The sequence below is a fragment of the Corvus moneduloides genome, chromosome 13 (assembly GCF_009650955.1).
Source record: "Corvus moneduloides isolate bCorMon1 chromosome 13, bCorMon1.pri, whole genome shotgun sequence".
NCBI classification, from domain to species: Eukaryota; Metazoa; Chordata; class Aves; order Passeriformes; family Corvidae; genus Corvus; species Corvus moneduloides.
In genome coordinates this window covers 11,247,578-11,268,435 of record NC_045488.1, presented here as the reverse complement: position 1 = coordinate 11,268,435, position 20,858 = coordinate 11,247,578, and the positions used below count along the sequence as shown (strand labels likewise).

At 39.0% G+C, this 20,858-nt stretch overlaps 2 protein-coding genes across 3 annotated transcripts; one reads left to right on the top strand and one right to left on the bottom strand.

The window, feature by feature from the left end:
- The first annotated feature begins 1,618 nt into the window (after positions 1 to 1,618).
- On the top strand, positions 1,619 to 12,168 carry LCTL (lactase like). The gene is made up of 13 exons (XM_032123097.1): positions 1,619 to 1,763; positions 2,757 to 2,917; positions 4,377 to 4,464; positions 4,707 to 4,816; positions 5,090 to 5,218; positions 5,703 to 5,798; positions 6,461 to 6,515; positions 6,597 to 6,758; positions 7,340 to 7,614; positions 7,946 to 8,072; positions 8,493 to 8,692; positions 9,234 to 9,297; positions 10,489 to 12,168. Exons 1-13 carry the CDS (start codon positions 1,640 to 1,642, stop codon positions 10,602 to 10,604), a joined length of 1,707 nt encoding a protein of 568 aa, XP_031978988.1. The 5' UTR covers positions 1,619 to 1,639; the 3' UTR covers positions 10,605 to 12,168.
- Positions 11,985 to 20,778, bottom strand: ZWILCH (zwilch kinetochore protein). Of its 2 annotated transcripts, none has more exons than XM_032123096.1 (18): positions 20,577 to 20,778; positions 20,291 to 20,342; positions 19,741 to 19,836; positions 19,506 to 19,624; positions 18,791 to 18,987; positions 18,219 to 18,298; positions 17,798 to 17,953; positions 17,525 to 17,596; positions 17,115 to 17,208; positions 16,673 to 16,728; positions 15,728 to 15,830; positions 15,067 to 15,146; positions 14,704 to 14,860; positions 14,093 to 14,121; positions 13,582 to 13,718; positions 13,229 to 13,324; positions 13,022 to 13,140; positions 11,985 to 12,364 (listed from the first exon to the last, which is right to left on the bottom strand). In XM_032123096.1, exons 1-18 carry the CDS (start codon positions 20,630 to 20,632, stop codon positions 12,273 to 12,275), a joined length of 1,791 nt encoding a protein of 596 aa, XP_031978987.1. In that variant the 5' UTR covers positions 20,633 to 20,778; the 3' UTR covers positions 11,985 to 12,272. The 2 variants fall into 2 exon arrangements, with proteins under 2 accessions (XP_031978987.1, XP_031978985.1); XM_032123094.1 differs by lacking the exon at positions 11,985 to 12,364 and adding an exon at positions 12,372 to 12,730.
- Between the last annotated feature and the right edge of the window lie 80 nt (positions 20,779 to 20,858).

Below are 20,858 nucleotides of genomic sequence, written 5' to 3'. Positions count from 1 at the left end.
TCTATGAATTTGAAAAGTAATTGACTGAAAATTTCACAATAGACTGTGCATAAGATTGTTCTATTCAATACAGAGTGCTGTAAAATCATGAAGTGTTTTATTGTGCTTGAGCAGTTCTTGAGGTACTGAAATTATTTCAAATTCTACTAAGAATAATCAAGCCAAATGTGAAAAATACATTGATTTTGTTTAATTATCCCTAAATACAAATGAGTTCCTAGCTCCCAAAATACGAATCAGATAAGTTACAAATGTCTCAAACCATAACAAACACCCTACAATGTTCTGCTCTGACTCTGGAAAGGAATTAGCAGCATCCTATAAAACCACAGAGCCCTACTGCCCTGGGGCAGCGCCTCGGCTGCAGAAACTGGGGACAGATCCCACGGAACATTTCCTGCTCTCCTGGCTTCTTTTCGTGGGACTGTTGGTCAGTGCTAATGAAAAGATGAAGGGCAATGCTGAATTTAAAGGTACTGAATAAGCCAGAGAGCTACATTTGACTGTCAATGTCTAAGTTAATATCACTTGTACTTGCAACGTTTTATATTTAAAATAAAAGTAAATCTAGAGTATTTAGACCTGGTTTAAAATGTTTTTAGTCTGCTACAAACTTTTTCCCCCCTGCAATCTAAAGGTTCCCATTTGAAATGCAGAGGTGGAGATATTTTTAATCCAGGACTAAAGCCTTTGATGTTGAAGTAGTTACCTTTTCCCAAGCCAGCTGTGCAGTCCCTGCATTAATTAGGAGATATGGGATGATCATTAATAAACACAGAGGAACAGGAGGCCTCTGAGGTTGTACATTTACTACATGTTCTGAAAAGCGGGTCAGTCCTTTGCCTTTCGCCAGACTGGGGGTTTCATTTTGGTCAGGAGCCAACCTGCAAAGCAGCACAGATACTCCAATGCAAAACATGATTATTTTAAATAAAGTATTTGTTCTACTTTTCCTCATGTTCCAACCCCATCTTCAGATTCATCAACAGATGCTTAGGAATGTAAAACATCCTTTGGGGACTGTATCAATTTGGGGAAAAATAGTACTTTACTAAAAAGCTCTTCTGAAACTTTATTTAACACAGTTAAAATGGGTCTCTCTAATAGTTTAACTTGATGTCGCAGTTTAAAATTGATGATGGGACTGGAAAAGAGGAACATCATCAAGATAAAAGCTGCAATTAATTACAACTGCAATAATCGCAAGTATTAGTTTCCCTTTTCGACTTCCACAGGGCTTGTTGCCATGACATATTTAGGTGGAAAGATGCTACCAGCATAATCGCTCCTTTCTTGCCCCTTTTTGCAGGGTTTTACTTACTGGTATTTGTGGAACAGTTTGAAATCCAGAACAAAATAGGTACCAACAAAGAGAGCTTTAGGATGAAGATAAGTAACATTATAGAAAATATGCAGCTTCTAATAATTATAATTTTACACCCCATTCTTCCCTCATTTTCCTCACCCTGCCAGAAGTTTAACTGCACCTTCCACTCAGCCCAAGCTTCCAGGCTTCAATTAAATCCAGCAGAAAAAAACCTTTTCCCTTTTGACCCCCCAAGCCCATTTGTGGAGCAGCAACACTGACAGAGCTCTTGTGTTTTCCCAGGTGGGCCCTGGCAGAGAGCAGCTGGCAGGGATGAGGAGGGGCATCCTGAGATCCTGGGCTGTGCTTGTGGCAGTGATGGGGCTGAGCGCAGCCGAGGACTTCCCGTGGACCAAGAACAATCCAGGCTCCTTCTACTACGGCACTTTTCCGGCTGGTACCTTCCAAGCCCACTTGGTTTGGGGGTTGGAATGTTCTACACCTGCTCCTGTGTTTGCACAAGGAAGCAACCCAAAGGTTTTCCTTGTCCTTCCAGGGAAATGGCGGAAGCAGAAATCGAGGTTGTTGCAGAATGCAGGAACACCTTTGGGATCTGGTCCTGGGAGTACAGGGATCCCCATAACCCTGCACTCCACAGGGCCACTTAAAACAGGAAATACAGAGGAAAGGCTCACAGATTAACAGTTCATATCCACATCTCCCTGATTAAAATGCAGTGTAACAAGTCACACCTGAGAACTCTTCTCCTTTTTTATAAATTATCTACAATTAATGAAATAAACTAAAAATACCCTTTGTTAAGCAGCTAACTTAAGAACTGAGCGAAATAACTGTGCTGGGTTTGTTTCAAGCTGTTCAGTATTATCCAATGCACTCTCCGGTATGGATTGATGAACCTCATTCTTTCTTCAGCACATATTTAAATACATTTCATCCAAGCAAAATCAAAACTAGAAAGATATAGGCACTGATTGGTTTTCATGCTCAAGTTTTTAAGTAATTTATGAATTGGTATTTTGTGTAACAATAGGGAAATAATCCAGAATATTTCTATATATTTTATGTAACATCTAAACTTGTAGTTGCTAAAACCACTATGAACCAGCAGGAAGAAATTATGTGAAAACCTAGTTTATTTTTTACAGTAACATATTTCTGCCACACTATCAATGCCCTACCTCATCACTGTAAAATACAGACTTTACAGATTTAATAAATGAAAGGATTTGATTCCTTGCTCAGTGCATCAGAACACAACACCTTCAGTCCCATTTTCACTCACTTTTTAGGCACAGATACATTTTCACCTAGAAAACCTTGGCCTCTCCAGCAGTGCTTACTTTCAGTTTCAGTTCCTTTATCCTATGAACATTTAGCAAGACCAACTAGCAGGAAAAGATTCCAATAACTCCCCTGTTTTTACCTTTAGGTTTCTTGTGGGGTGTTGGAAGTTCTGCCTACCAGACTGAAGGGGCCTGGGACAAGGATGGGAAAGGACCAAGCATCTGGGATGCTTTCACTCACAAGAAAGGGAAAGCGTTTAGGAATGAGACGGGAGATTCCACGTGTGATGGCTACTACAAAGTTAAGGTATTGTTCAAGAGGAATGAATTGCACCTCTGCAAATGTTCTGGGGCCATTCCATGATCCCGGTTTCCCATTTTGAAGGAACAGCTTTAGCTGCTCTAAAGGCTCATTTAACTTAAGAATCCAAGGGCTGGTATTTTAAATTAGTACAGTAAAACCTTCTTTCCTTATAATCTCATAGAACCAATCATACCACAGTATTTCCCAAATACATCTCAGCCTTTCAGGATTTTTGTGTCCAAAGAAATATTCTGGAAGTCCAAATGCTTAGTTAGAAATACAAGAAACACATTTGAGCGTTAAATAAAACTAACATCTTTTTGTGTGAGCCTGTATGAGGTTTTCTATGTGTTTTTAAGAGGCTTTAAAAATCAGTCTGAATATTCCCCATTTTTTGAAATGATAACAAACAAACAATCAATGCAGCTCTGTTCACAACATGCTTCCAAGCCTAATACCATCAAAACCAATTTTCAAATTACTGCGCTGGAAGAAAGACAGATACACAGCAAAAGGAATCCAAATTACTGTGAGAAGCCAGGGTTATGTAATTGGAATTGCAACTAATTTAATAAAAGTTATATTCCACTGAGGTTTCTCCACATACATGAAGTTCAAGGGAGAGCCAGAGGTCTCAGCAAGAACTAAGAGAAAAGAAACTATGCCTTACTCTCCTAAAATGGGAAAATGCAGGAGAGGTTTCATTTGAACTCTCAAACCAGCAGAAGTTTGAAAGAACAGCTTAATAAAAAAATTTAGAGAAGCTGGGACTCTGAGCCTCACTGGGCTGTGGCACCAGAAGACATTGACACAGAGATGATTTGGGCACTCACTACACTGGGTTTGTATTTAGAAATACTTTCTAAAACTTGTTTGTGTTAGTCCAGTTACATGATCCTCTTTATATCAAAGCACTCTTTGCCTTTATCATCAGAATTCTCTTTGCATTGGCTCAAATACCACAAATTTCTAATTTCATTTAACACTGAAGAGGTACAATTTCTTAGAAAAAGAACATATGTTCATATGGAATTAAGGGGGTTTTCTCATACCAGTATAAGACAGTAAATGAAAGTCCAAGTAATTATGTTTTTGAGCCTAATGTTTGAGGTCAAGATTTACAGGCTTCTACTATTTTCTAGAACATGCACATTACAAATTCTGACATGAATATAATTGTGTTGCAGAACCTCAGCTCATTTTTCTGTAGTGCAAACATTCAGTTTTCATAGTTACACAAAACATTACAGGATTTCCTTGGATTGTCCAAAAAAAAGTGGTTAAAGAAAAAGGGTTCAAACAGAACAAGCCATCATCTCAAAGATCAGAAAATAACTGCTGGAATTCTCTTTTGTGCAACTCTTCCATAGATTTTCTGCATTCAGTGTTATTTAAGACAGATCAGTAACTGAAGTTATTCTGCTCAGCCTCAGGATGTGTTAATTGGAATTTCTTCTCACAGGATGACATTCAGTTACTGAAGGAGCTGAAGGTGAATCACTACCTCTTGTCTATCTCATGGCCAAGAATTATGCCCACAGGCATCAAAGGTAAGCACAATTTCACCACATTCTTACCAATATTCTTACCTGTAAGGAATTTTACTCCAGGGTAACCCACAGTTGTTCAGCGTTCCTGTTAAACAGATCTGTTTCTCTGCAGAACAGAGTTTAACCATTACAGAATTCCCAGCGCTGTAATGTAAAATTCCTTGGTCAATAGTTTTAGATTTCTGTTCTTCCAGTTATTTGGGAACTAATCCAGGTAATTCCTTGTCTGTGCTTTTCATCAGCTGAGCAACTGAATGAGAAGGGAATACAGTTCTACAATGATACAATTAACAGTCTTCTGGAAAACAATATCACCCCTATTGTGAGCCTCTACCACTGGGATCTGCCACAGGTCAGACAATATTTAAATTAGTCAAACACCTCAAATAAAGGCTTCTGATAGAAATAATTTTCTAAGGTTAAGAACTAAGGGTACTTAAAATTAGAGAAGTCTGCATGATTTTAAGAACTTGTAAGTATTTCCTATTCATTTGCATTTTATATGCATTGAAGTTTTGAAAAATCTTTCTGAGCTAGAAACAGAATGAAATAGAAATAAGTCTTTTTTATGCAGCAGCTGACATTCAAGTACAATTAGTGACGCTTGAAATTCTTATTTCCAAAGGTTCTCCAAGAAAAGTATGGTGGCTGGCAGAATATAAGCATGATAAATTATTTTAATGATTATGCAAATCTGTGCTTTGAGAAGTTTGGTGATCGTGTGAAACACTGGATTACGTTCAGCAATCCTTGGGTAAATCATCAGTGCTTTCCTTCCAATCACTCTGATTCCACAGTTCTGTTCCCAAAATTATGTGGAAGTGACACTAGAGGAGAGTAGGTTAAGAAAATGGAGAGGGAGAGGGAAGAGGAAAGATTTAAACCATTAATCTTTGTGGCCAAAAATGTCAGCGGGCAGATTTTGCACAAGGGCAGAGATTTAAGACATGAAATTCCAGGAAAATTTTGAAAACTCCTCAGCTGGAGAGACACAGGAATTGGAAAGGCAGCTGTTATTTACCCTTTCCCATTCCATCAGCTCACTCCTCACCAACACCCTGTTCCCAACAAGCCACAGCACAGTACCAACCAGGCAGCGGGGGAGGAAATGGGAGCCAAGGGGAAGGGAAAAGGGGACTGGAGACGGACAGCCCAGGCAGGAGAGCACAGGATCCACAGGAGGGAGCACATTCCCTGGCTCTGGTGCCCAGAGAAGAGCTGACTCTGTGTGTTTGCAGGCAGTGGCTGAGAAGGGCTATGAAACAGGAGAACACGCGCCAGGACTGAAGCTCGGCGGCTGCGGCGCCTACAAGGCTGCTCATCACATCATTAAAGTAAAAAAACCTCCTGAACACGTGCTTGAAATTACGTGCCAATTAAGGATTTTTATCAGATTTCACTCTTTAAACAGGAATAGTTTCACAACCATGTCATTTCCAACTAGGACTCTGAAATTACCATCTGGCTTTAAAACTCCAGTGCATAATCCAAGGCAGTCCCAATGTCAGGTGCTTCATTTAACACTGTTGCAACAATTTGAATTTTTCTTATATTATAGATGTCTCTAATAGTTTGTTTGAAGCTGGTTGAAAAAGAAAAGATCCAGGTTAGTCTAGAAACAAGCAGTAACATCCTGGCCTGTTGAAATGAACCTGAATGTTGCAAGTGACTTCAGAAGACTCTGGTAAAAATTAACTTTCCTCTGAATAAATTAGGGAAAGATATCCAAAGAGCAGAGCCATGGGACAGAACCCTGTCCTGAGGGCTGTGTGTCACTGCCATGTGGATCTCCTCCAATTTAGGGAAGGAAGCTTGCATAAAGGCTCTTGTGATGTCTTACATGAAATGAAAGTTTCTGTAATAAACACAAAAGAAATTCTGTGATATTTTCAGACTGACCTCAGTGCAAAAAGTGCTCACCAGCTTTCCATAGTGCCCATGGCATAAGAGAGGAAAATGTGCACATGATTTATTCTATTTGTACTTTTTTTTACAGACTCACGCCAAGGTTTGGCACTCCTACAACAACACCTGGCGCAGGGAGCAGAGAGGTAATCTGGATTCATTCTGTGACTGTGCTGCTGTTTATATTAAGGGCTTAAAGAACTGCAGAATTGTCCCTTTGTTTTAAGGGATGGTTGGAATTTCCCTAACGAGTGGCTGGGGGGAACCTGTTGATCCACACAGCCAAACAGACAGAGATGCTGCCGAAAGGTACATCCAGTTCCACCTGGGATGGTTTGCAAATCCCATTTACAGAGGGGACTACCCAGAAGTTATGAAGAATTATGTAGGTAAGTCCCAGTAACTGACTAACACATGAATAAATCCACACTTCCAGCACATTACAAGGGAGTAATTCCTGGCCAATGTGTGCTTTAGTCAAGTGAGGGCGCAGGTGAGACACAGCAAAGCAACCGAAGGCCCCCAGGCTGGACATGGCTCCTGAGCACTTTGGGGACGACACACCAGGACACTTTAGATCACTGTTTCCCCATGTATTGTACCCAGCGTCTCCAAACCAAAAGGATCAAAGATAATCTCTTCTTTAAAAAGCAGTCAAACTCAAGTGTCCTTGACATTAGCACTAAATTCAGGAAAACCATATTTGGCCCTGGCAGAGGCTGCCCAGAGAAGCTGTGGCTGCGCCTGGATCCCTGGAAATGTTCAAGGCCAGGGTGGACGGGACTTGGAGCAGCCTGGGATAGTGGAAGATGTCCCTGCCCATGGCAGGGGGTGGAATGAGATGATCTTCAAGGTCCCTTTCAACCCAAACCATCCAGGATTTTATGATTCTATGATTTATTTTTGGTGAGATAAAGAAAACCAATTTCCATGCTCCTCAGAAGTACATTTCCTGTAATTATTTTGATAGGTAGGAAGAGTGCCCAGCAGGGCCTGGGGACATCAAGATTACCAACTTTCTCAGTGCAAGAGAAAACCTATATTAAAGGCACCTCGGATTTCCTGGGAATAGGTCATTTTACAACTCGTTATGTTCTGCAGAAGAACTTTCCCTTTCTCCAAGTGTCCAGTTACCACACTGACCGTGACCTGGCTGAATTGGTGGACCCAAACTGGCCAGCTCCAGGCCCTAAGTGGCTCTACTCTGTGCCCTGGGGGTTCAGACGATTACTCAATTTCATCAAGGTGAGTAGAACAGATCTTTAATTATAAAGGAAGCACCAAAATGCCTGGAGGAGCTGCACTTACACTGGTTTAGATTTAGATTTTCAACAGTTCCATCTATTTGTCTTGTCATATTGGCAATTTTCTTTGTAAAAAAAAAGTGCCTTAATTCCAGCTCAGAAAACTACAGAATTCAGTCTTTTAAAATAAACCCCATAGTTAAAATCCTACTACACATTTTTCTTACCTTAAGTAAATCTAGAAAATTTCTCCTAATGCACTTTGCTAAATCACATTTTCTGTCAAAATAAAATGATTTTATGTGAATCAATCTAAACATTTCTGTTTGCAGACCCAGTATGGGAACCCCCTGATTTATGTGACAGAGAATGGAGTGTCTGAAACCGTGCAGTGCCCTCAGCTGTGTGACGAGTGGAGGATACAGTATCTCAAGGGATACATCAATGAGATACTGAAAGGTCACTTAGAAACAGCTTTATAGGATTTGACTTTTGGAGTGTTTTCACCTTGTCTATTTGTTCTTTACATCATAAATATTCACAAGTCAAAATGGACAGCAAACCAGACTAATAAATTTTCAACAAAATGACAACCTAAGCAAACATATTAATACTAATAAATACAATAACCTACATGAGATTTAAAACTGCAATGGATCACCAGTTGCCACTTTCAGAAAGGAGAAATTACCATGCCCATAGAGCTCTAGTACCTCTAAGCTAAAGATATCAACTTCAAAGAATCTAAATTAAATTACTTTGGCCTTCATTTTTCTGTCCTCCTCCCCATCTCTTCCTGTTATAAACCAAAACATTTACAGAACCATATTTTAAGGACAAAAACCACCTTTACCAGAGTGATTTGTGTTCTGTTTACAGCTCTAAATGATGGTGTTAATGTCAAAGGTTACACTGCCTGGTCACTGCTGGATAAATTTGAATGGAACAAAGGCTTCTCCGAAAGATTTGGGCTTTATCACATCGACTTCAAAAACAAGAACAAACCACGGTACCCAAAGGCATCTGTTGACTACTATAAAAAGATTATCAGTGCAAATGGATTCCCAAATCCAAGAGAGGTGATGTCAGCTGCTGATTTTGATCTTTTTTCCTTTTTCTTTGATTTATGTGCAAATATCACACTGAATTTCAGGAAACACCTTGCATGAATATGGTACGGAAGTGACACTTTGGTTCTGTAAATTAGGGATCTATTTAGTACAGAGATATTCAGACACTGAAAGTGGGAACAGCCTCAATTACTATTTTCAAAGCATTCCACAAACTACCTGGACTTACTGATGCAGTCAAAAATTCTCAATCAGAAATTGTTTAGCAATGCTGTCAGATTTCTAGGCAGAAAACTGCACATATGTACTGCCCTACTGGAAAATAACATGGAACGTATTATGTGCTGTTAAAAATTTTATTGAACAATTAACTTTGAGAAATTCACTGCAATAAAACCCATGAAGAGACAAAGAAACTTTCAGAAAATCATGTGTTGGTAGAATAAAATAGTTTCAAGTTAATTGTAGGGACAAGTGTTGAGGGACAGGGAGGAAGGTGCTGGGAATGAGGAGGATGCTGCAGTCTAACAGAATTGTCACCCTTCCCCAGGTGGAAAACTGGCATCGGAAGGCCATGGACACCTGCTCTGCCACACACCAACACCTTGCTGCAGGTAATGATGGCTCTGTTTTGTTCTATAAAAGCAGATTCTGTAACTCTCAGATATTAAATTGCTCTCTGAATATGGATAAAAGGTATTTTCTCCCCAAAAGCACAAGATTCTAAAGAAAAATGCCTTTATTTACTGTCTCAAACTAAAATCACTGTAGCTAAATGGATCAGTTTTGGATGTTACTGAAATACAGGAACTGGAAGAGCTAATACTTAAAACGGAGGTTGGGGATGACAGCATTCTCCTTAAAAAGCATTCTCCTTAAAATAAAAGTGCTAAATGCCTTTTCAAACACAAACCAAACCCAGACAAATCAAGACAACCACACAGACAGAAAATCTCTAAATGTCTGACTTCTACACAAAGTGGAACTATAAATAAAAGGGCTAAGGACTGGCCTAAGATTGAGTTTGGTCTCTGATGCTCCTGGTAACAAAGAAACAGCAACACAACTGGGAGCAGCTGCTTGAGGACACAGAACACTCTGCCCACAACTCCCACAGTGCCAGGCTGATCCAGGATACCTAAAAACTTCCTGGTGTAATTCAGGACTTTTCAGAATTCCTGAAGTAGGAATTTTTAAAAGAAAGATCAAGTAAATACTATAGATTCTTACAAGAAGATGAGATAAATTCCACATGGTAGCAAACATCCCAGCAGTCGTCAGCCTAAGTTTATCCTGCTCAGCCTCCACTTCCAAGTCACGTTCAGTGTGAATGAACTCGGTTTACTGAACTCTTCCAGGCTTTTGGTGGAATAAAGTTCTACAAAATAAAACCCATTTAATTTTTCATCCGGTTACAGAACAATCATAAAAAGGCTAAAGTGCTTCCCAAGGATTTCTCTTTGACAATTTTCTTTTCTATCCTTTCCCCTTGGGGTGGGGGGAATAAAAGTCAAAAGACAGTAAAATATTGTTAATGCACTGCAGCTAATTCATAGCAAGCACAATTTTTGCAGCCCTTTGAGCACTGACATGTCTTCAGAAATTTAACTGAAAAAGAGAGAGAGAAAACCATCATGGATTTGTTCCAGCTTTGGCAGACTTAGGAAATTCTGTTTGCTTCGTTTGCTGTTTATCCAATGTCAGCATTTTTATGCTCAAAACAATCTTATGTTAACTCTAAGTTTGGTATGAGTGTACTCCAGAGGATTAAATCTCTTATATATTACTCGTTTCTCAAATTTTAGATTCCTTGATTACTCACATGGAAATGGTGACAGAGATTGTTCTTCCAACAGTTTTCACACTCTGCATACTCATCAGTATTGTCCTCCTCATATTCTACCTTCGAAACCACAGCTAAAATTACTGTTTGCACACATCTTCATTTGCCAAAAGGACTAAGCTGCAACTGTTTTATTTGATAGCTAAAATTTACCACAGATGCCTCTTTTTATACCCCTGTAATGAAATATTATTTATCAATCCACCTAGAGCTTTTATAGTTTTTCTATTCAATTCCCAAAACATCTTTTTGTTTTTACCAAAATCCAAAATACCTTCTCTTTCCACATTACTCTCCACTGATTCTAAGTAACAGATTTTACAATCCTTATTATTTTGGAAACTATTACACATTTTGTTCACCAGAAAAATAGTTAAGATTAAAGAGATTCAAATCTTGACAGTACAAATTTCAAGTGACTAAAAGCTGCTTGCAAATTCTGATTTCAGTCTGTTCATCAACAGAATTTTGATGACCATGTAATTGCTATTTGAAGAAAGACACATGATTTTAAAATATAAAAGGACTTAAATGTTCCAAGAGCACTGCTTAAGTATGAACTTATGCATGTCTAAAAGTTAGGATAATATATACCTTGCTATTTAGGTGTGGAGAAGAGTTGTTTGAAGTGAGTAAACCAAGATGACAACTTCTGAATCAGATTTAAACTGCATCTCTCCAGTTTAGTTTACAGGAACTAGACTCGCCTTATACAATTTCATAATATATTACACACAAATGTGGACTATAAGTAATCCAAGCACTTCTAAAATGCAATATTCCACCTTAAATTCCCTTCTACTGCTGTAGAAACAAGTACTATAAAAACTTGGTTCCAGAACACAGCTGGCTGTACTGAGCTGCTGTGCTTGAAACCAGAAATGACAGAAATTTATAATAATAATCTATAATTTATAGTTTTTAAAAGCATGAATATTGGGGTTTTCTTTATTCTTACTTACCAACAGCTAAGTTCTTAATGCAAAATATTTTTGTCTCAAATTACTTAGTCAGCATGTACAAAACTATGGAATTATTTAAATTAGACCACCAAAATGTTACTTCACTGACTAATCAACATAACACAGGCAACTGCCAAAATATTTAAATTATTATACCCAGCCAATGATACTGGCTTTTTTTTCAAAAAAATACGCAAAACATAAAAGAAACACTGTTAAAATAACTCACTTCACATTGAAGGAATCAAATAATTTGAAGAGGAGAGAGAAGTATATCCAAGAATACTCCAAAATTTAAATACAGGGACAAAGGAACCCAGACTGGCTGAAGATCCCAAGGCCCTGGATGAAGAGCTTTCCAAATTCTTCACGATGATGAAGCATCACTTGCTACCAGGAGAACGTGACAATATTGCTTGGTTTGTTGGTTAAGATAATTCACACTTTGAACAGTGTCTGATTGCATTCTTAATGATCAAAAATAAAATACAAAACCCCAAATTGCACAACTTTATTGAATGCTTGTAAATATATAAAAAATATCCACCATATTTACAAAATATTTATACTGTACAGTCATAATTGCACTACATTTTTAACAAATGAGGTGCCTACAGGTGAACTGTGGCTGTGGAGGTTCCACTTAAGTGTAATAAAGCAAATAAATCAGTAAAGATTAACTGTTTGAAGCCCAGAGTGTTTCTAAAAGTTCTGTTGGGACGGAAAACATTGAACTTTCCCCCTTTCTGTACCTTTGCTGTCCTGCCTGCTCAGTAACATCAATTTATGTGAACTGCACCTGACTGCACTGAGTTGTTGTAATAAAATACAGCCTTTCTTCACTGCTTCCATTTACTGTGGAGTCAGAAAAGAGACCTGCAAGGACAAAGGAAAAAGTTGGGATTAGCCACTCTTGTTAGAAATGGTAGAGATTAGCTCATGGAGCAGCTTCAAGAACTGTTTTCAAAGCTGCCGTTTTACTGAAGCATTTCCTGACAAAAATCAATAATAAGAGGAAAGATTTACCAAATCCTCAAACCAAACCTCATCCCAAAAAGGCAAATCATTTCTATACCAGTCTCCCTGCTTAATTCTTCCCCATTCTGATGCTTTTCCACTTGTTCTACATTTGCTGGCAGCAAGGCAGGTCTCCTCCCCTTTGCACCTTCTCTGACTGGAGACCAGCATTAACAACAGGGAAATTTCTCTTCAAAACTCTTCTCAGATTCATTGGCAAACATTCTAGAAATAAGATGCAAGATTTCGTGGATATCAATCATCTCCTATTTGGAACTATTCTGTCAATTTAACTCAAAACATAACTCAGCCAAGGTGAGAAGGCAAGAAGTCACCACTTTCTGAATATCTTCAGTTCTACAAATACCACCTCATTCTTTTAATAGAAGGCAAAATATCATTTTACTCTTGTTAAAAAGTAAATATAAAGCTCAGACCCACTGAACTCAGGATAAAAACTGAATTTGTTTGAAGTTTGTACTTTGATTATTTCATTTCAGCACCAACATTCCCTACCTGAATTGTTTGCTGTCCCATGTTCAACTGGAGCATTGGTACTGACTTGCCACGTTGTTTTAACCTCCTTCTGTCCATGCCCACTGCTTATCTCCACCTTCCAGATTTCAGGGTTATCACTGAGAGGATAATCAAAAAACATCAAAATTGAGTCAGGTATTCAGTCACATCTGAATTTTATGCTGTGAACACTGAAGTTTCTCTTACTTTTGATAGAATTTCTTCACAAGAGCTGGTCTGATGGGCATCTGAAACACATGCTTCTCATTCAGAGGGTTTTCCTTGTAATACTGCATGCAAATCCTGTAAGAGATATCAAGTTACTTTCTTTAAAGAAATGCTTGTACAACAGAGTATAAACCTTGTGCAAAATTAACTATACTCTCACGTTTTATTATTTCCTTTAGTTTTCATTTTTAGTCACAAAGAAAAATTTGGCAGGAAGATCCAACTGCCCCTTCTGAAGTCTCACTATCATCAATAGGTGTTTCTTTAAACTGCCAAACAAACTCTATTTGTGATAGTCATTTAAAGAGCAAAAGTAAAAATGAAATAATTACTGTGTCAAAGGGAAGAGATTCTCATGTCTGAACTGGAGTAAGCCTATACAGCTGACAATTATTTCCAGCATGTGGTGAAGCTTTTGAACACGATGGACTTGTTCTTGGAGATCCACTGATGTGGAAATGAAGTAATCCTGGAAGAGCAAAGAGCTTCTGCTCTTACCTGAGCACTCTATTTCTACAGACACACAACACACCCTCAGTAAATAAAATAATCTTCCTGCTTCTTTGGAGAAGCCAACAGTTTTAGAGTGGCCCAGCAGACTCAGAACAAAGTCCCATCAAAGTGTGAAAAAGGTTCACTGCCTTGACAGTGACCCAGATCAGATATCAAGGGAATTTTCTGTGAATAAGGAAATAAAACAATGACACTTCTGCAGTGTGTTGTTTCAGCCTCATCATCTGCAGTTCAATTCCTCAGCTTACATTATTTGCATCCCACCACCAGCTAAGCATGCTCTACTTTCTCGTGCTTTCAGAGTTTCAAAATAAAAATAAAGCATCTCACCAAGTAGGTTACTGTTGCAAGTTCCTGGCCTGTAAAATGAAAAGGAGAAAATAAAAATTAAACTTTAATACATGGTATCAGATGAAATATAAGCGACACTCGAACAGGGATCAAACGGAGTTCTACCAAAGAATAGCACAAAGTCACCAGGAGTGTGATGTTATTTATTGACATGATAGTTCATTCCAAACAAGAAAAGCCCTGTAAAGTGGCATGGTCAAAGCATGATTTTATTTATCAGCAAGGCTGCACAATGAAGAAAACCCACCATGTACTTTGAGACAACCACCCTCCTAAGGACATGCAAGTTTACAAGTAGTGGAAATAACATAGCAAACGAAACAAAGAATGAAAGCAGGATGACAGAGCAAAAAAGAAATGAAGGGATAACAACAACGGCAAAACACAGAGCTCTAAGTTCTTTTGAAACAAATGAGTTTTTTAAATTTTGAAATTTAAAAGCTGAAAAGTTCCATTATTAAGGAACCTGGAAACTGCACTTCAGCAGATGGGAAGGAAGAGAGACTGAGGTTACCAAAAAGTTCATTGTTTCCTGCATGGAAAACCTTTTCTCTTGAATTTCTAGTCCTGTTACCAAGTGTCAGGCTCACCTATGAAAAAACTGACATAATCCTTCTTCATCTTCTCCAAGCCAATCTCCAGGAGCATCTGAATGGGAGTGATGTCACTGAGAGGAACATCCTCCATCTTTCCATGATAGGACTGTTGAATCAATTGACTTAAGAAACTGCTACTCCCTTGATGAATCTAAAAATGAAAGAAGTCTTCTTGTGATGTAACTGCGCATGAAACATCATAAACATTGTCCAGAAGCTCAACAGCAGGGAAACAAACTGTGACACATGAAAGCAATTTAAAAACAACACAAATGAGGGGCAGTGAAGGGACAAGAACTTTATTTTACTTGAAAATATACTAAAATTTAACATCTATTGTGAAATACAAATACGTACCCATGGCTGTATCTCACCAAGTTCCAGGGATTTTATGACCAGTGTGAAACAGTCTATTAACTCCTGATAGGAACTGACACCTGGAAAGAAAAAACCGGAATATTTTAATTACCAATCCAGGCTGTTTCTCTGGTTGTTAAGTCAGTAACAACAGGCCAACACACCCTTGCAAGAACAAACCCCCACAATTAAAGAATGAGAGTTGAAATTACAGACTGCACTGCTTTTTGGCAGCTTTGTCATATGATGACTTTAAAAAAGGTTACTCTAAAAACCAATGACCAACAGAGACCACTGAAATCTACATACACTGAAAATTTTCCTTCAGACCTAGAGAAAAGAGAAGTATAAAGTTTTCCGGTTTAGAGCAGATGAGTTTTGCTTTAGAGAAACTACCAATGGCTTAGTACCTTTTGCAGTCAAATAAAATGAAATTATCTCCTGCTAGATGCTGGTCTGCTGTTGGAAGGTTCTAAGAAAATACATCATCCTACATACCTGAAATGGGCTCTTTTAGTAAGAGACTGCTGCTACCAATTTCCTGAAGAGCTGACGAGTTCTTAAAACTCAGAAATGGACATGAATTTCTCTGAGAAAGCAATACTGTCTAGCAGATAGACAAGAAAATGAAAGGAAAACAGATGAGGCACAATACACTCACCTTTCATTTTGCACCATAATTGCTCAGTAAAATCCAGGTCTTCTCGCTCACCGAAGATTGATTTTATGCAACTGTCCACAGCAGCTGTGTCACATTTGATTTTCTGAAAGAATTTATTGGTCTTCAATGAAAAATGGTGCCTGAGATCCAAAAACCTTCCAATTCTGAATTTGTCCAGAGATCAAAACTGGGTATATCACTAATTTTCCCCATTTTCCAGGGAAACTACCACACAGTAATTTGGAAGTATATTTTTATTTAAACTTGAGTTTAATTCTTTCCAGAATTATCACACTGGATAACTGCTAGCCTTGGACCAGGAAACAAAACCCACTGTCAGAGAGACTTTAGATCTCAGCCAGGTATTGTCTGTGTACCCATCAGTGCCCTGGGAGGCCAAAATCCAGACACATAAATTCTCAAAATAGAGAGCTACTTCCCTGTAATCCTGATACAGAATATTTCTGTTGACACAGAAATCAATATATTCTTAGATTATCAAGTAAATGCTGCTTCTCTCGTAACAGAAAATAGACGTAAACCTTTCCTTGTAGGCTGAGAGGGGAAAAAAATCTTAATACAACCAAACGCATTTTTTATAATTTGAATTTGCCCATTGCTTTACAATATCATAAACCTCTAGATAAATAAGACACATATTCAGCTGATACTATTAAATTGGCCTCAAATCACTAAATTAGGAAAGAAAAGCAAATTAATGATAGACTGCAATGGCACAAAGGTCAGAATTCCTGGAAAAAATCAGACCTTCTCCCATTATTTTTACACAGCAGAAGCAGAAAGGAAGAGATCCATCTTTCTTTACACCTTTACATCTATGTATTTACACATATAAATAACATACAAGAAATAGTCAAAATCTGAAATAACTACAGTTGTGAGGAAAGTGAAATGACAAAGCAGCTGTTAGGAAATTGCACACACCTCTCTTTCACTCTTGTTTCCAGATATACAATCTCCATCCAGCTTCTTCTTTAAATCTAGTAGAGTTAAAAAAATAAGTTCCATCACTATGAAAAGCGTCATCAAACCAATCATATTAATCCCCAGGCACATCATAACTAACAAATACACTGAAAAATATAATTTATTAATTTAAAAATGCTTTTAGGGGGTAAGAATACAGTCTGAAAAGACTTTTTAAAGTATTTTTTAAAATATTTTTTATTCTTTTTACTTTGATCCACGATATTAGGACAAAGAAAAATGACAAATATGTATCAACCTATTTAACTACTCTGTGCATGGTTACAGCACAGAAATGAACATTTCTAGTTCTAATGCTTTAAAAGCTGTATGTGGAATTCCCTTTTACTCCTGTGAAGTGCTACACCCCCTCCCTCCCCACAGAACAAGCAGCAATTACCAGTCAGAAATTCCTGGACCAGTTTAAGAGCTGATTCAGACTCTGATGGCTCAGGCCACTCAGTCACACCTGTCTTCAGACCTTCAGCCAAAGCCTAAAGTCAGCAGGAAAATCACAACAGAAATCAGTTCTTCTTGGGAGTCCTGCACGTGTCATATATCACAGATAACTTCACCAAGGATCACAAATCTCTGCACAGCTAACCAGGAGTTACAAATTTCCAGAATTTCCTGGATGATTTGTCCTCTTTGCATTCAAGATTCCTAAAACCGAACTCAAAGTTTCAGCTAAAACAAACGCTTGAAGTTATATTTGAAACATCAGATTAAGTTTTAAATAAAGCAAATTATTACCACATAAAATCCCCACTCCTTGCAAATGTGAAATTGGAATTTCTCCCCCATACTCACCAAGAGGAACTGCAGCTCTCGGTACAGCTGGAACACAGGACTTCTGGGGTCCCCCGACTCCAGGACAATGTTCTGAAAGTTCCATAAGTTTATCTCAGTTTCAAACTTTAGAAATCAAGTGTCCTAAAATTTTCATTAGTGAAGTGTTTTAGCATAACTTATAATTTATATTACGAACAGGCTGTGTTGTTTCTATTTTCTATCCTTGAAACTACTCATGATGTAAGTGGTGCCAAGAGCTTGCATTTGTTTGCTTTTTCCATCCTGACTTACAAGGGTGGCAGCGGAGACCAGTGGGGGAGTCTCCAGAATCTTCTCCACACCATTCCATGTAATATCCACATAGATATTGCTTTCAGATTCTGCAGTGGTGTCCTCTATTGCAGCTGCTGCAATCAGCTCATACCGAGCAAATCCTTTTGTTGTCACCTAGAAAGAACAGATTTCAAAGATAAAACCAACAAAACTGCCACAGGCAAAGTCATTTTAAAAGCATTTCACAAACACACAAAAAAGGGTTAATATCAGATAAATGCATTATAAACATGACCTGAAATCAGACTGTTACACCATAGAATCATACTAAGGTGAGTTTCTATAGAAGATCTATAAAGCTTCCCCAAACCAGCATCATAAATCCCAAAAGAGAGTTTTTAAACTTAAGCTGAAGCCATGACAGAGCATAAAAACCTACAACAGATGAATGATGTCTTATTTTATGTTCCTTTTTGAGCTCTTCCAGGTTTGCAAAACGGGTTTTATCAGCTGTAGGACCTAGGAAAGGAAAAAAGTGAAAATCAAAAAACCTCATTTGACACAATTCAAATTTAGCACTTCAAATTCGTTCCCAAACACCCCATTTGGTGAAGCATGACTCATGCTGTCCTTTAGAAAGCAGGAATTCTCCCTGCATGTCTCCTATTGATTATAGGAGCTGGTATGAGCATATATAAATGTTCAGAATGAGTCAGTGGTTATGTAAGATGCTGAATGGCACCAGTTTAAATTTGCTGTTACTGCACCTGGGTACAGGTAGGCCTGCACAGCTCCAGGTGCTTCAAGTAGATAAAAAAGCTATTTCCCCCACACAGCATTGGTTAAAAACATCTTTTCTCTTATTTTAATCCCTTCTTGTTCACTAAAACCAGGAATATAGAGCATTTCCAAGCCAGTACTACACAAAGAACAAAGATGCCATCATGACATCAGCATTCCCACATTTTTTAGCCATCCTCATTTATTTTCTGTGCACCATGATCACATTACCATCACATGAAACCATGTAGATATTGACCCCTGTGACTTTGTTTCCAGCCTTGAGAGGCTCAGCTCCAATCCAGCAGGTGTGCTGAGGATCAGAACCATCACACCTGACCCAGAGGAGAGGAAGCACAGCCAGGTCACTTTTGCCCAGGTAGGTCATGTTCGGATTTTGCACCATTGTGTACAAGGAAATCAACTGCCTAGAAATAGGAACAGGGAGAAAATTAGATGCCAGCAAATAACACATTACATTAATGTAGACTGAAGATTCTAAAATCATAATTGAATTTTACATTTTAAGCACTTTAATTAAAAGAATACATCTGTTAGGTAAACCACATTTTGGTACCATGCCTTAGTATTTTAACACCAAAGACCCATATCAGATTTTTAGGGCTTTTTTTAATAGAAGCCTTACTAAAATAACAAGCACTGAAGTCTTAGTGAGCTTTTTTTGCTCATCTACACCCAGGGAATTCCATTAACTCAACAGCTCAGCTCAGAAGTGCTTTTCCAGTGCCTGGATTTTATCTACTTTTTAAAGCACTTTTAAAAGAAGGGAGGCCCTTTTGCAGGATGGAAAACAGTCACAACTCCTCATAAACTAATGAGTAATTTTATTTTGGGGATTGAAAATACAGGTTCTGAATATTAGAAGAAGACACAAAATTACAAAAGAAAACTCCCTCAAAAGGGGAGAGAAGGCTTTCACACTTACTTTGCTCTTCCAACAGAAAGAGCCAGCGGTCCAGGACTCGCCTTTGGCAAAAGCTCAGGGGCATAAACAGCATCATCTGTTCTTGATTCTTCCATTGAATCACTTTCTTCATTGTGTGTCTTTAAGAGAAATGTGTAGGTAAATCAAAAACTGCAAGGTGTGTGAAAAAAATCTGATGGGAATTCAAAAGTCTGGATTACATTTAAAAAAATGAACATCTACCATGCACACTTACTGCTTTCTGCAAAATATACATTGCACTGCTTCCATTCCAAAAGCTTTCAATGGGACTTTTGCAACTGCCACTGACCAATGAGATCTCTACATCAGTCTGCAAAAAAAATTAATCAAAACTTCTTAATGCACCGTATAGAGACTGCATTTCAGAATTTTTTTACACCAGAAATTGCAAAATCAAACAATTCCACAAAGTGTTTCCCAATCCTATTGCATCCATTCATGACCTAATTGCAGCCTTCCAGTATCTGAAGGGAGCCTACAGGAAAGATGGAGAGAGACTATTTACAAGAGCATGGAGTGACAGGACAAGGTATCAGCTTCATGCTGACAGAGTAGCTTTAGACTGGAAATTAGGAAGAAATCCTTCCTGTGAGGGTGTGGATGCCCTGGCAGAGGCTGCCCATGGATCCCTGCAAGTGTCCAAGGCCAGGTTGACCGGGGCTTGGAGCAGCCTGGGATAGTGGAAAGTGTCCCTGCCCGTGGCAGGGGATGGGATGAAATGATCTTCAAGGTCCCTTCCAACCCAAACCGGTTTATGATTTTACCTCGTAAAGATACGGATGTTCAGGGATACTGTCCTTTCCTTCTTCACGTACTCTGAAAGAAAAGAAAACGTTGAGATGCACGACTTTTCCCCTCAGCATTCCTCATTAAACAGCAACATTACCCACATACATTAAACACTCCAAGGCTACAACCGGAGCCTCAGCAGGCTCCCCACAAGCCAAGGCCATACATCCCTCAGCAGAACAGCGGAGACCCCCGGGCAGTGACCCCAACGCCCACCGGAGCAGGACTCCGGACAGCCCCGAGAGCAGCCCCGATCCCCACCGTAGCAGGAGCCCGCTCAGGCCGCAGCCTGCCCGGCGCCGCCGCTCCGCCGCCATCGCCGCCCGCCACAATCAAACCTCCCGCCCGCCGGCGCTACGCGACGTCTGTGAGGGGAGGGTGACGCGTCATGCTGGATCCCTCCGCCGGAAGAGAGTCCCCTGCTTTGGCGGAGGACTGAGAAGGACAGAGGTGCCCGGACGGCTCAGGATGGGCGCGACGGGGCCGAAGAGACTTGGACCGGGACTGGGACCAGGGCTGGAACTACGTCCGGCACTTGGACTA

What these genes read in the sequence shown, in the direction of transcription:
- LCTL (XM_032123097.1), top strand. Translation starts at nt 1,640, where the DNA reads ATGAGGAGGGGCATCCTGAGATCCTGGGCTGTGCTTGTGGCAGTGATG. An exon ending in GATTACTCAATTTCATCAAG is followed by an intron (nt 7,615 to 7,945) that starts GTGAGTAGAACA and finishes TTCTGTTTGCAG; the next exon opens with ACCCAGTATGGGAACCCCCT. An exon ending in ACACCAACACCTTGCTGCAG is followed by an intron (nt 9,298 to 10,488) that starts GTAATGATGGCT and finishes CTCAAATTTTAG; the next exon opens with ATTCCTTGATTACTCACATG.
- ZWILCH (XM_032123094.1), bottom strand. Translation starts at nt 20,632, where the DNA reads ATGGCGGCGGAGCGGCGGCGCCGGGCAGGCTGCGGCCTGAGCGGGCTC. An exon ending in GAAACAAGAGTGAAAGAGAG is followed by an intron (nt 15,831 to 16,672) that starts GTGTGTGCAATT and finishes AAATTCTTTCAG; the next exon opens with AAAATCAAATGTGACACAGC. An exon ending in AATCTCTTCCCTTTGACACA is followed by an intron (nt 13,325 to 13,581) that starts GTAATTATTTCA and finishes TATCTCTTACAG; the next exon opens with GATTTGCATGCAGTATTACA.